The sequence below is a fragment of the Urocampus carinirostris genome, chromosome 8 (genome assembly GCF_059441175.1).
Source record: "Urocampus carinirostris isolate Australia breed hairy pipefish chromosome 8, RoL_Ucar_1.0, whole genome shotgun sequence".
NCBI lineage: Eukaryota > Metazoa > Chordata > Actinopteri > Syngnathiformes > Syngnathidae > Urocampus > Urocampus carinirostris.
In genome coordinates, this window is record NC_142356.1 from 33977355 (window position 1) to 33993373 (window position 16019).

A 16019-nucleotide genomic window follows, 5' to 3' on the forward strand; every position below is an offset into this window, starting at 1 on the left:
ATATGATTGGATAAATAAAGCAATATTTTCTTATGACTCTGTCAGTCATTTTTAATTTCAGCAGGCACAAAATACAAATGTCCTTTATATAAAAAACTCATAACATATCTCATAACAACAACTCATAACCCTTTTCTATTATTCAATCATCTGAAATTATTAAAAAGAAATATTGCCTCGAAATACAATAAAATAAAGTGCAAAAATCTCTTGTTACTTAAAACCAATAGCAATCAACACACTGGACCTCATCTGTCCTGCTCAAATGTACATTGACTTTCCTTTCTGTGCTTTCTCTGGGTTAGTGTGAAAAAAAGGAATTACTGATTAACAAATAATAACAATCAAAAGTCATTTTCTCTGTTAAATAGGAGACAATTTTATCAAAAGACTGTTGTCCACATCAAGATCTATTTTCCATGAAAAGCCAAAAAACAAGAAACACTCCCAGGACAGAGTCGGCAAACAAAAACAACATAGACAATAAAGCTTTAAAATTCCCGAGGGGAACAACAAAAAACAAGACCTTCTTTATGTGCATATTTAACTTTTAAACTTGAACGGAGTAAAAACTTCAAATGTGTAATTGCACAGGAAACATTACTGTATTATTACTGTATTTACATACATTTATATACAGTACTGTATTACTACAACTCTACATTACTTGTTTGAGGCGTGTGTTTTGTTTCATGATGCCGTCTAATATTATACTCTTTCATCACCGCCACACTTTCTCCACATAGCAGACACACAGGTTTTCCAGCTACCTCCGTGAACATGTACTCCAACTCCCACCTTGTTTGAAAGCCCCGGTTTTCAGTGTCCACCTTCCGTTTAGCCATTGTTGATGGGTATCTGTGGGCTAATTTTTGCTGTTATGCTAATGACTGCTGCTGATCGACTGCTGAATAAATCAAACCGCCTCCCGCTTTGCTCCCGCTCGGCGCATCCCCGTTGCATTGTGGGAAATGTAGTATTCATGCGTACTGCGGGCTGCTGGCTTGCAGCGGCCTGCGGGCCGGATCTAATAATATATTGATATTGTCACGCGGGCCAGGTAAAACCCTCTCGCGGGCCTAATGTGGCCCGCGGGCCTTGACTCTGACATATGTGCTCTAAGCCATTTGGTGTCACCTGTGGCGTTCTAAACGGCTCTGTACTTGAAAAAGATTAGGTGAAGACACTAATCATGTAAATCCTTCTGTGATTTGCGTACATGTTGTAACACCCACTTAGTATTACATTGTCTTTTATTTATATTTTTAATTATGCAAGAATATTACAATCACCCATCACTGGTGAGCATTGTTAGAATGGTCTCTGGGCTGCTTATGTGGTCCTCAGGGGTACTTGGCTGCCCAAAAGCACTAAACTGCTGACCCCTACTGTCTTGCTGTATTTTTTTTCTGTAATTAATGTGATTATTGCAACAGCTTTCAAATGAAAACAATGGATTTTGTGTTTTAACTTAGTTGTCCGTCCATTGGCTCAACCATGCCAAAAAAAAAGCAAATATTTAGTAGGAATGAAGCTATCATCCATCCATCCATTATCTGCACCGCTTATCCTCAGTACGGTCATGCTGGAGCCCTTCCCAGCTATCTTCGGGCAGTGGGCAGGGGACACCCTAAACTGGTTGCCAGCTAGTCGCAGGGCATACAGGAACACAATTCGCTCGCGCATTCACACCTAGGGACAATTTGGACCGGCCAATTAACCTGACATGCATGTGTTTGAAATGTGGGAGGAAACCGGAACGCCCGGAGGTAACCCACGCAAGCACGGGGAGAACTTGCAAACTCCACACAGGAGGTTCGATCTCATGACGTCAGAACTGTGCCGCACACGCGCTAACCACTGCGCTGCCATGCTGCTGAAGCTCTCATTTCTGAACATATGTCTGTAAACGAGCTAGTAGCAACAGCGTTTCTGTCATAAGAGACACATAGCACAAGTGAGACACAGCCCACATCTTAACTAAGCAACTAAAGTCTTTATGAATTACCTGCCCGGCCATCTGCTTGTGATTCATTTAGGACAAGGACATTTTTTACTGCCGCTTTGTTCCTTGAATTAAAAAAAGACGTTGCTGTTGACCATTCAGAAAACATTTACAACATAACTGATTCATCTTTTTTTTATCCAGGTAAAGGCCACATGTAGAGTAATAATGTTCTTTTAACAGTATTTTCCAATTACCATAACCTAATAGGGAAAAAGGGCACTTTTAATGTACTTAATAAAGTACTCAAATAAATACTTACAGTAAACCAGGGGTTTCAAACTCAATATAGCTGTGGGCAGTTGGAAACAATCTGGGTGAGCCTGGGCTGCATCAGATTTTCACAAAAACTATGATAAAAAATTTCAATGTTCTCAAATATCTTAATTTTTTAACGCACCACAAGAAAATATTAAAAATTAATAAGGAATTCCATCAATCAGGAATAAATCATACGAATAACAATATTAACACAAAATAAATAAATGACAGTAAAACTGACTGGTAAAAAATTAATTATTTTTGTTTAGTTCAATTGCCTCTACTAACAGTTATTTAACTTTTTAAAATACAGTGTACAGTCAACATGAACTGTTTTGAACATGGCTTCTTTTGCCCACTTTCTAGAAAAACGATCCACAAAACAACCGCAAAAATGAGCACAAAACAAAGTATATATAATTTAAAAAAAAATACTTTAATTTGCTGAAACGCGGGCACCACGGCGGCGCAGTGGTTAGCGCTTGTGTGGCACAGTTCATGTCATGGGAACCTCCTGCGTGGGTTCAAATCCAGCTCCAGACTTCCTGTGCGGAGTTTGTATGTTCTCCCCGTGCTTGCGTGGGTTTCCTCCGGGCACTCCGGTTTCCTCCCACGTTCCAAAAACATGCATTTCAGGTGAATTGGCCGGTCCAAAGTGTCCCTAGGTGTGAATGAGCGAATAAGTTGTCTGTCCCTGTGTGCCCTGCAATTGGCTGGCAACCAGTTGAGGGTGTCCCCTGCCCACTGCCCGGAGATGGCTGGGATGGGCTCCAGCCCCCCCGTGACCCTAATGATGCTGAATCGCATGAAAAAGTTACAAAAAATACACATACTGAAAAGTAGTAAAGTACATATTATACAAAAGAATGAAAAAAGTCTGATAAATGACCCTAAAAAGGCAATCCCGAGAAAATAGTCATAAAAGCCCAAAACACGAAAAATGACTAAAATCAACCAAAAAACACCCGAAAAACACCCCAAAAAGTCTATAAAACAACAAAAAATGACCTGCAAACTACCCAATTAACAACCAAAACCACATAAAAAAATGAATAAACAAAATTTAAAATATACAAAAAAATTTTTTAAGACAAACTAGCATCTCGGTGGCCCGTTGGCTATGGGTTTGAGACCCCTTGCAGTAAACAAGTCTCTTATGCAAGGTTCAACTTCCAAAAAGTACAAACCTTAACTATTGTACAATTATTATTTTATTAAATAATACATTGACATGAAAGAGCAAACCATTTTCCAGGTCACAGCACTTTTGACACAAAGTAAAGTACTTTAATAGTTTTTTTTATCTTTTAACAAATAACTTCTGTACTGTCAATTAATAATTTTAGCATTAATGTAAACTAACAGCTTCAAATTGCAGGGATTAGCACCGTCCATTGGGACACAAATAATTTGATTGAAGAGATGAAAATATAAATGAATGCAAAAATATGTAAAGTAAAGTTGAGAAATGGTGACTCGTGAATTGCTCGGTGCTAGAAACTTATTGCTGTGGTTGACCTTATGTTTTTTTTCCCTCCTTTATTCAACAAACTGAAGATTTTTTAATACCATGATGCCAACCAACATGCTGCACAGCCTTTATCTTCCCCTTGCACGGTTGTTCTCAAATAGTGGATCTCGCTTGAACTCGCGTAACTTTTTTCTTTCACTTTCCCAGAATTAAGTGTACCGCTAATTGCACCTCCACTACACTAAGGAACAGTTGCACTCTCCTTAACAGAGTGTGGGGGCGCAAGAAGGTTTCTTCTTCAGAGGGTGGCATCAAAGAATATCATTGCGAAGAACTGCCTTAGCATGTTTAACTTTATCTGCGATAGATAGCATCTTTCACTGCCTTTTGGGTACGGCCAGAGATGCTTTTGTCGGTCCTGAGCATTTTGTCAACATTATGGGTTTTAAGTCAACTCGGAATTGCAAGAGAATTTGCAAATATGTCGGGTGATTTCAGAAAACTGTTTCGTGTGTGTACATAAAAACCCACAACGTGACAGGCGGAGTGACTGTTTGGGTGATCAGAATGAAGAACACAATGCACGAGGTAAATCTGTGAAGCAACAAAGCAGTGAAAAGTAAACTGCGTTATATAGCAGGGATCACTCTATCAGGAATTTTACAAAACCGTGTTATGGATGGTTGGCGGGGTAATTACATAATCATGGATTGTGGGGTATGTATTCTGTCTGTGATAGAGCAAGAGGTCAAATTTGATGACAAGAAAATGGTGGAAAATAGTAAACATCTCATCGCCAATGTTGAGCAAACTTTTAAGAGCAGGATGTACAAATGTATTCTGATTCACATTCACTGGGTAGAAAAATTCATTAAGTATATGCAAAACGTGAGGGTACATATGCTTTTCATCGTGTATGTAATATAATTGTTGTGAATTTTGTGTGAATGAAAGCGAAAAGGGTTTCTTTGTGGTCATACAGTAAGTAAAATGTTACCTTCCATCAGATCATTTCTGCAATACAGCATTACATGAAAAAATAAGTGAGTAACCACTGTAGGAGTGGGTTAATATAAGTACAAACCTAAGTCCAATAAAAAAAAAAACATCAATCCATCCATCCATTATCTGCACAGCTTATCTTCAGTAGGGTTGCGGGAGTGCTGGAGCCCATCCCAGCCTTCTTCGGGCGGTGGGCAGGGGACACCCTGAACTGGTTGCCAGCCAGTCACAGGGCACACAGCTTATTCACACCTAGGGATAATTTGGACCAGCCAATTAATGCATGTTTTTGGAATGTGGGAGCAAACTGGAGTGCCCGGAGGAAACCCACGCAAGCACAGGAAGAACATGCAAACTCCACACAGGAAGGTTCAATCTCATGACCTCAGAACTGTGCCGCACAGGCTCTAACCACAGCGCCACCGTGCTGCCCACATAAGACAATAATTGCCAACACATATTCAAAGGATGACGTTTACTAATAAACTGACTCGTTTATCTAAAAAAAATTATTAACTTTGAATAGAAAAGCTGCAAGACTGAGAAATGCTTGTAAAACGCCTGTTTATAGAATTCCAGAGGTGAAGAGGCTAATTGGGAATAAGTGGATCCAATGATTGGTTAAAAAATGAGCTTCCCTGACAAGCTCATGAATCAATGATTCGGTGCAAAAATAGTAAATCGGTTTAGGTCGCTGGTTCGCGCCTCGGCCGAGACATACCTAATTGGTATAATGGCGGCGCCCTCTGTTGGCTGCGGCTGCATCGACTCGCTACAACGGGTCAGGTGTATCGACATTTCGTTCTGTGTACATTGTTACAAAGAATGACAATACAAAGGAAATTATTAAGGTGCATTGTGCATTATTGAGCTCTTCCTATTGGTAAAAAAAACTGCATTCATTTAACAAAAAACAATATTAATTTGAACAACAACATAAAATTAACCTTTTTTTTAATACTCATAGATCAAGAAATTTCCATTAATTTTATCAACTGTAACATGACGGTGACCTAATGGGAGATAACATCATTGTCTGCCATCTTGCTGCTATGGCTTCCCCCATAGCCTAAAACCTCGTTAAAGGCTGAGAAATAAAAAGTAAATGGTGCGATTTGGTCACTTTGAGTCTCCGTAGTTTGTAATCTTCCTCGTTTGGTTTGCAGACTCGTTTTCGGTTGCACTACAAAATTCATCAGCCTGTCATGGTTAAATATTACACAGTCCCCCTTTAAAGTATTTATCAAATGTTTATCCTTTACTCCACAACATTTCACGTCTCAGCTTAAGAAAACAAGTGATCTTTGAATGATTGTGTGCCATGTCAAATCCTGTTCTGAACAATGTACAGTACACTGTTGTCAATGATAATAAAGACAGTGACATGCGTCAGGAGAGCAGGGTGAGGTTGTGCCTCACCTGTCATCGTGGAAATTTGAAAATGTAAATGTATTTAATGGTTATATTTATTTCGTGTTCTTTCATATTTAACTTCACATTTTTTGTACTTTCTCTTACTTTCTTTTGTATTTTCTTTTATTAAATTCACTAATTGGATGAATTTTGACATTATATCATTAATGTTATTAAAACAATTAGTATGTAACATAGTACTTTGCCGAGTGTCTGCAGATGCGGAATAAGGCATGCAATTCTGTTGCCTCGTTGGAGAGAGAAATTGTAAGACCAAGGATTCTGATTTGGCGCACACCTCACCCTCAGACAATACAATAAGTGATAGTTTTAAAAAAGCTAACAGCAAGTCAAGCTATCCAGTTTTTTTTTTCAATCACTTGTTGATTTTATGAAAAAAGAGCAGTACATTGACTTTTACAAGTTAGAATAAACCATAAAACATTTTTTTTGACTGTGCCTCACCAGACACCAACCTCACCAGATGTCACAGCTATGTTCTATCCTATTTTAAAGCCTCCAGTCCATGTACTTGTTTTATTCATCAAGGTATTTGCTGTCTTAGGCTGCCATGGCGGAATATACCAGAGGAAATTGTACCGGGACCTGATGGCCAGCTATAACCGACTTGAACGACCAGTCCACAACGACTCTGCCCCCATCCTAGTAGAACTTGGTCTAACTTTACTGCAGATCATTGATGTGGTAAGTGTTTTTCTAATGTGTGATGGTGGAAGAACACGAATTGCAAAATACAATTTTATGGTAGTTATCGTGCTCTCCAGTGAACAAAATATTTTGATACTTGCAAACAGTTGCAGGTTGCATTTTGTGCCTAAAGGCCTCACCTGTGTTTTACATTTGTTTGTTATAAGCAAATTATAATGCCAGGGATCCCTCACAATAGTCATCAAATTGATACATACAACAGGTACCAAATGACAAAACCACCAGTAGATAACACACCCTTACACAAAAAATATACACAGTATGTACTCGCATATAAGCCAAATTTAGAACTGTAAAATAAAATACTGAAATCAGGGGTCGGCTTATATGCGCAAATTTGGTTTTGTCTCACCAGTAGCGAACCGTAGACAGTGTGCAGGAAGGAAGGGCGGGCGTAATAATTGGAAATTAATCTGTCACATAGCCACAGAATTTATGATAAAAGTGGTTGCGGGAGTGCTGTCCCCTGCCCACTGCCCGGAGATGGCTGGGATGGGCTCCAGCCCCCCCGCGACCCTAATGAGGATAAGCGGTACGGCTGATGAGATGAGATGAGATGCTATGTTTTTCATAAAATTATTTTTGAAATACATCATGCCTAGGGAAAAAATAAAATGTCCTATACTTCTGACTTCAACCTTAAAATGAAAAAGACAGCTGGAGAAAGAAGCAACAAGAAAGTGTAGTGTAAATGAAAACAATGTCAGACAATCCAAAAAGGATACATCACTGGAAATTGCATCTAAAGCCTTTTAAAACATGGGCACTACTTGGTCTTAAGAGCACCATGCAAAATTAAAAACACAACTGTTAATGTTATACTTTTTCTGAATAAAACAAAACAACTCGGATGGGGTCCTGCACCCCCTCGACCCCGGTGTTGGTAAATGTTTGTGGATAGAACAAAACCAAATAATTTTCTTCAGTATTCGTATCACTTCAAAATAGATGAGAGAATTTTCAGATTTTGTAAAAATGTTATGGTTGCATTTAAAAGCACCATTTTCACGGCGAAAAACGAAAATGTACACCATACCTGCTGTTACTCCAAGTGTCCAGCAGAAAGCACTAATGCACCCAAAAAAACGTAGGAGCAGTATGTGGCTGTTTTGAAGCAGTTTTAGGAGGTCGGCTTATTTGTGATGAACGTTTATAAGCAAGTATATATGTTATATTTTTAAGTAAATATGTATACATCTAATGTGCTAAATGTCATGATGACTGATAAGTATCTCCTGTGCCCGCTCTTTTGGCGCCAGTCGCTGCGGGCTACCTAATTGGTTCCCTGTCCTTTTATAAGCCCAGTCCTTTCACGCTCCTGTTGACAGTCCAACAGCGAATCTCCGTTTCAACAAGGCAAGCATTTTGACTCCGACTCCCATCGGTCCCGCTTTTGCACCCGTCCGTTTTTGATGTCCCTGTTTGTCTCCGGCTACGACCAGTTCTTTACCCTGACTACATTTGCTTTCCCGTCCTGGCTTACGACCTGTTTATGATCCCAACCATGTTTTTGCCCTCCTGTCACGGCTATCGACCTGTTTTTTCCGTCCTTGACACCGCCATCTCCCGCTCCGGAAGATCCACTTCCGTATTTGTATCACGATCGACTGGTCTATGCTATCATCTGGATTTTTCGAGCACCGGATCGCGGGCGCTGCCCTTCCTCTTTTTATCAATAATTTTGTGGTTAACGCTACGCATTTGGGTCCTGATTCCGTTCTGGTCGTGACACTAAACCCTACATGGCTGGTATCAACACAGATACAGATAGCTGGAACTGATAATTGTCCATCCCTTTAAAAGCTGAAAAGTTGTATAACTTTAAGTACTGAGAATATTAAGTTTGTCAATTTCTGGCTTCTTCTTTATTTACTCACCACTAAACCTCTCAGTTATTATGGATTCTTTTCAATGTATCCAATAATAATTCATTTTCTGTGTGAGATTAAAGGTGAAATCATTCGAACTCTGGTTGATGGTACCTCTGTGGTTTATTTTGCCCATGGTTGTGAGTATTTAAAAAATTTTGTTCAAACACTGCAAATCACTAAAACTGTTTTTTATTTTGATTTTTTTTTCAGATCAAAGCTTTGACCTGCTTTTGACATGCATGTACTTTAGGATTATTTACTGTCACATCTGATTATGTCTATATGGATTTGCTGAGTTGATGTTGTTCCAAACCTGTCAAATACTGTATAAATGCCTGTCTTATGAAACCCCTTCAGGCTCACATCTCTTATGAATTATTGTTAGACAAAAAAGCATTTGGTCTGGCGGTGGAAAGCAAGTGTTTTGACGCAACGGTAATATTGTTTTTGAGATCAAATATTCTGAAAGTTGCAACATTACCAATTATCGGGGTAATCTTCTTGCTCATTTTGCGCCAACATACTCATTGAACCAATCAAACATCAACAACTAATCTGAGAGAGAGTCCTGCACGTAGGAACTTGCAGAAGGGTGATGTTGGCTTTGTATAGGATTGTTGGTCAATTACCTATTTGATAGCAAAATTAACAGCACTTTAGACTTCTTTCTTCGCTAAATGGAAAGCAGAGTAAAGTGATGACAACATTTTGTTGGCTCTGAAAGAGACATTGCTTAAAATTACTACCAACAAGCAGTTGTGGTACACTAAATTACTCCCTGGGCGAGACCCCCTCCAAGCGCCCCCCAAGGCCCCTTTTCCCACCCAAAAATTCCCAAGAAAAATATTAAACACAAATAAAAGAGATGGATATAGTTGTCAATTGCACAAATGCCTAAATACAAATACACTACATACATAAAAAGGCAAATATTTATCAAAAATGATTAAATAATACAAACAAACTACACATAAAAATGACAAACATTTGTTATAAATGCTTAAACAATATATACAAATACGCTATATACATAAACATGTCAAATACACTACATTGTCATGATTGCCGATGTGAATAACGCCAACCGCTGCAGGTTCTGATTGGCTCCCTGTCCCTACTTTAACCCAGTACAGTCCATCCCCTGTTGTCAGTCCGTCTGTGAACCTCTGTTTATACAAGGCAAGCCTTTTTTGACGCTGACTCCCACCTGTCCCGTTTCTGCTCCTGTTTGTCTCCGGCTACGACCTGTTTTGATCCCAAACACGTCTGCTCTCCCGTCCCGGCCTACGACCCATTTTTGATCCCGACTACGTCTACTCTCCTGTCCCGGCTATCGACCTGTTTTCCGTCCCTGACACCGCCATCGCTCGCTACGGAAGATCCACTTCCGTATTCGGAACACAATCCTAGTGCGAGAGCGACTTGCTTCATGCGTCCAGCGAACACCTGATCGTAGAAAACGTTACACAATTGTGTCCTGATTCTGTTCTCGTCCTGACATACATACAGTACATTAAAAATAGTAAATAGCACGGCGGCGCAGTGGTTAGCGCTTGTGCGTCACAGTTCATGTCATGGGAACCTGTCGTGGGTTCAAATCCAGCTCCAGACTTCCTGTGCGGAGTTTGTATGTTCTCCCCGTGCTTGCGTGGGTCTCCTCCGGGCACTCCGGTTTCCTCCCACGTTCCAAAAACATGCATTTCAGGTGAATTGGCCGGTCCAAATTGTCCCTAGGTGTGAATGAGCGAATGAGTTGTCTGTCCCTGTGTGCCCTGCGATTGGCTGGCAACCAGTTCAGGGTGTCCCCTGCCCACTGCCCGGAGATGGCTGGGATGGGCTCCAGCCCCCCCGCGACCCTAATGAGGATAAGCGGTACGGCTGATGAGATGAGATGAGATGAAGAGAACAATGATATAGAATGTCAAAATTTTAAATACAGCACATGACACAATCACACACATTTGAAAACACGCTTAAGAAAATGTAGTAAAATCATGAAAAGAAAACAGAAATTGAAACCTGACCTTTCTGGCTTTTCTTGATGCAAAATCATCGATATTATTTTCAGAAACTGCACTCATTAAAATCACAAATGACATCACTGCAGTTGATTGAGGTTTACTCTACATTAGCATCCTCCTCGACACAAGTGCGGGTTTTGACACCATGTCCCACCCCATTCTTCTTTGCAGACCCTCTTCACTTGGCTTAACCCACACTTTTTCACCTGCTCCACATCAACCGTCTTTGCCACTCCCTGACCCCTCACACCACTGCCATCCTCTTCCATAGTCTTGTCACCTCACGCCTTGACTACTGCAATTCCCTCCCCTACTGTCCCTCCATGAACTTGAGCTCTGGCACTCTGCTGCGTGCATTATCACTAAAACTCCATATCGCCATCACAGCACCCCTGTCCTTCAGCAACTCCACTGGCTCCTAATCAACCAAAGAATCACCTACAAAGACACTTTTCTACCGTATTTTGGAAAAAGTTTGCAAAATAAGTTAAAAAAAGATACAGCTATGCTATCAGGTATGGTGTCGATAGAGTCGCTTGCTGTTGTTACTTCCGCCCTACTTGCTCCGCCTGTGATACATGGATACTGTAACCAATGTTCCCTCTAAGCTGCGCGCGTGCGCAATCGCGCACTGCCCAGAGCTTTTCCGCGCACAAGAAAATCTAGCCAGCTCACAAAAATCAGGGCTCGAAATTGCTAATTAAGAAGCGAATTAAGTTAAAGTTACAGTGCATGAAGGTAAAAATACAAGGGTTCCCCTGACGTTCTGTTCTAAATGCGGTATCTGGAAGTCAAGGTCGAAGTAGAACGAAGTTGAGTAAAGTCAGTAGATTTTTTTCTTGAACCGGCTTCTTCGGCTCGGCTCACTAAAAAGAACCGTCGCTTTCTGGTCCCAAACGGCTCTTCAGGTTGTTTTGTCTTCTTTCATTCTTACACGACCAAATATTATGTAAAATTGTGCACAGAATGACTTAAAGGAAGGGGGGAAATAAAACAAAAAAGAAAAAAATACCAAAATGAAAAAGTAGTGAAAAGCTGAGAAAAAAAGAAACAACAGGAATAGAAAAAAGAAGGAAAAATTCAGAAAAAAAGCCAGAAAAAAGAAAAGAAAGAAACAAAGGAAATGTTACTGTTATGCGACAAAAGATACCAGGAAAATAAAGACATGGAAATCTTGTGGAAGAATTGTTGTAAAAACAAATGACGTTTGTAGGCTGTACAACCTTTGCAATAACACATTAGTCAATTCATGCAAAAGTGAAACATTTTTTTGCATTGCTGGAAACTCAGCAAAATGTAACGCGATGTCAAGTTTTGGACATGTTTGATAATGACTTAGTTGCCACACTAGGGATTGCTGTTGCTCACTGTTTTTTCAAGCTTTGTGTGAACGCTCAGACCCGTGGAAAATCAGAGGGAACATTGACTGTAACAATGGTGGGCGTGGCTTAAGCCTCTCTGTTGGACCTATTAATTGTGCTGCTGCTTATGTCCACACAATATTTTTGCAGTTGGCAACAGTTAGCAGCACGTTACTGACATTTTTTTTTAACCTCTCTTCATTTCAGCAACAATGTTACAATCAAGTCAAAACACACAAAAAACAACTGAACAATAAAATAAATAAAATAAATAAAAGACAGACTGGAAGTTTCAGCTAGTACTGTGAAATCTGAAGTTTTAGTTGAAAAAACACTGTCTTAGTTAGTAAGTAAATCACATTGTGTCTGGTAAATGTATGTATGTGCAACATGACCTATGATTTTCCAATCTGGTGCTGGTTAGCTCACGAACAAAGGAACTAGGGCATCTTGATGGCAGCCACTGACTTCATTGCTGCTTATTGGACAAATTTGGCAAACCCATCGTGGTAGTTGTCACCCTGCCTCAAGCAGCTCACAATGAAAAAAGCTTTGAGTAATGCAGTAGCGTTAAACAGTTAACCCATTGCTGTATCGCGGTTTACTATTCGCGGTTTTGATACTTTCATCATGCATTGTGTTCTGCAGAACACACAGCAAATGCTATTATAGGGGGCAGGTCGCTGAGGGCGTGCATGCGTGCGTGTGTGAGTGCATGTGTTAGGTGGATGGGTGTGAGTCTCTGTGTGTAATTGTGATAGGTTAGTGTCTGCAGTCAGTCAAATATTGGGGAGGGTGCACAAGTCAATGTGGCCACCGAAACAAACTGCGAAGCACAGCAAAAGCTGGTATTTTAGCAAACCTGTTACATTGTTGTATTGCTTCCGAAAATGTCAAATATATTATATGCTACTGATATCTACCAAAAATAAATATTTCTCCTTTGTGGGTTTTGACTATTGTGGTACTTTTCCCCTCCTTTCTGCCTTCTTGATAGCATTTGCTTTGTGCTGTCATCTGCAGAACACATTGCACAATACGTTGATATCAATGACAATAAAAACATTTCAATTCTTAATCCACGAATAATCAAAACCAAGAAGAGTAAACCACAATACAGCGAGGGATACTGGAATAGTTTTATAATATAATCATAATCTCTATAATCACACCCTGAATCATAACTGTACTATAATTATAATTTAGACAGATCCTGATGGATTTAAACTGTAAATAAGTTATTCTACTGTTGCATACTGTGTTCTATTCTTGCTAAGTGTGCCATTCTCCCCTAGTTCAATAGTAGTAATATTGTTGATACGATAACATGTTGTTGTAAGTTTAAACAGGTGTTAATACGATAAGATGTTGTTGTGAAAACAGATCTCAAACTGTTTTTTGTCACTCCCTCTCCCTTTAGCAGAAGAAACATGTAAATTAGGGCATCCCTAATACAATAAAAAGGCAAGGACGAAATAGACTTTTTCAGAGTGTCTAGTAGACTGTAACAGGCAGTCTATGGTCATCTCTCCTTGCAAGTAAGTCATACTTACGTCTCTGTGTCTTCTTTGAGTGCAGGTTTTTATTACAAGTGTTGGGGTTAACCCAACAGATCTCCAGCCCTACTACAAAGGCACGCTTTTTATGCTATTAATTTACCCGTTAAGTGTGTTTTTCTACCAAGTGGCCCCTGAGCTAAAATGAGATTGACACCCCGGCTCTATACACGCACCCATCGCTATGGGCAGGCCATAGGAGGCTCGGCTCCCCACTTAAGACTTGTGCCCACCAACTTTAAGCCTGATAGTTTCTTTTTTATGCAAAATAATAATGTTGGAAATGCTTTTGATAACCCCCCCCACCCCTTCAGACTAATGAATTGCGATAGGGCTGTCTATACATCTTGAACTCTACTGACTTAATTTTCATCCGCACATGAAAAACAATGAATCATCTCAAATGTTTTCTCATTTTTCAAAAGCCATGCTTTTAAATGTTTTTAATTTTTTTGTAAATGTTTTTGACAAAAAGTGTTTGAGGAGTATGTTAGGAATGATAAGATTTGATAGATTGAGAAATGAAATTGTGAGAGACTGAACTGGAGGAGTAGTGGAACTGATCATGCGTGTGGATAAGAGAGTACTCGCTTGGTTTGGACACATGGAGAGGATGGATGAGGAGAGAATGTTGAAGAGGATCTACAGAGCAGAAGTAAATGGAAGGAGACTAAGAGGAAGACCGCGATTGACGTGGATCGATGGTGTTATGAGTGCAGTGCAGGAAGGAGGTCTAAGTCTAGTGGAAGATAGAGCTCTTGTTGGTGATAGGAATGAGTGGATGGGTGTTGTAAATGGATAGTGGGATGTTTAGACGTGTTTTAAGGGATGGGCAGGGCACCGTTATGATGCGGCAGGGGTAAACCAGTAGAAGCTGTTGGGCCCTGCTGTTGAACAGAAGAGTGTGTTGTGTCACCCTTACCTGAGTGACATGGCCACTTTCTTGTGTCCCGTTTCACCTGGAGGGACTACAGCATGACCAACTTGGGTGCTGAGGTGCTTAACTTGTTTGGGTGTTTAGGCATTTGGGTTGGCCATGGTCCAAAATGTTTTGTGTGTGATTTTTGCTACTTTTTCCCTTTTTTATTGGTTTTTCTTTGGTATTATATTTCACATATTGATGCCTAGTTATCATGTATAAACGTTTTTTTTTTCTCTGAATGACATTTTTTGTACCACTACGAGTAGAGGTAAGCTCTTGGGCCCAGGCCAAAAATTTGGGCCTGGTTCGGGCCAAGCCGGGGTTCTCTCTCGCTGCCTTATTTTTTTAGTTATCCACCTGTCAGATGCTCTATTTTTCTTTTTCTCTGTGGAGTATCTGAGCAGTTCAGCATGCACGCTATTTGCCATGCCCACTGCTCACCTGCACTGTCCGACACAGAGAAGTGAGTGGGGGGGCATAGATGTCCAAAATCATCGTAACAAACAAAATCTGAAAATTTGGGTTTGCTTTTTGCGGCATTAGCTCAGAAGGTAAGAGGCTCGTCTTGGGATCAAGAGGTCACAGTTTTGATTCCCGACTCCTCCGTGTTATATGTCGAAGTGTCCTTGGGCAAGACACTGAATCCCTCATGCCCACAATAAGCAGGTTGGCGCATTGCATGGTTGACTCCCGATTGGTGTGTGAGTGTGTGTGTGAATGGGCAAGTGTGAAGCAAATTGTAAAGCGCTTTGGGAGGTCTTTATTGACTTGAAAAGCGCTAAATAAATGCAGACCATTTACCATTTACTTTGGGCTTGGTTCCTCAAATCAAGTTTTGGTCGGCCTCGGGCAGGGTCCGGCTTTTATACCTGCGGGCCGAGTCGGATATGGCTGGATTTTTTAGGACCGATCTTACCTCTAACTATCCATCCATCCATCCATTCATGCATTATCTGCGCCGCTTATCCTCAGCAGGGTCGCAGGGGTGCTGGAGCCCATCCCAGCCATCTTCGGGCAGAGGGCATGGGACACCCAGCCAGTCGCAGGGCACAAAGGGACAGACAATTCACTCGCTCATTCACACCTAGGGACAATTTAGACCGGCCAATTAACCTGTCATGTATGTTTTTGGAATGTGGGAGGAAACCGGAGTGCCCGGAGGAAACCCACGCAAGCACGGGGAGAATATGCAAACTCCACACAGGAGGTTTGATCTCATGACCTCAGAACCGTGCCGCACACGCACCGTCTGCGCACCTCAACTAGGAGGCACTAAATATTACACACCGTTACTTTAAGCACGGCTGCTCCAAATCACAGGCAGCAGGTTGCCGGTCATAATCCCACCTCCGGTAATTTAGATAAGTGCACATTGTTCCTTCTAAATTGATTTAACTGTGCAGATTT

General features: G+C 40.7%; 1 protein-coding gene across 2 annotated transcripts in view; it reads left to right on the forward strand.

Moving 5' to 3' along the window:
• LOC148361734 (neuronal acetylcholine receptor subunit alpha-7-like) overlaps window positions 1–16019 on the forward strand; it is a 54572-nt gene that overhangs the window by 11877 nt on the left and 26676 nt on the right. For both annotated transcript variants that reach the window (XM_088342493.1, XM_088342494.1), the window contains exon 2: window positions 6718–6857. In XM_088342493.1, coding sequence (XP_088198619.1) covers window positions 6718–6857 — 140 coding nt within the window. The remainder of the gene's footprint in view (window positions 1–6717; window positions 6858–16019) is intronic.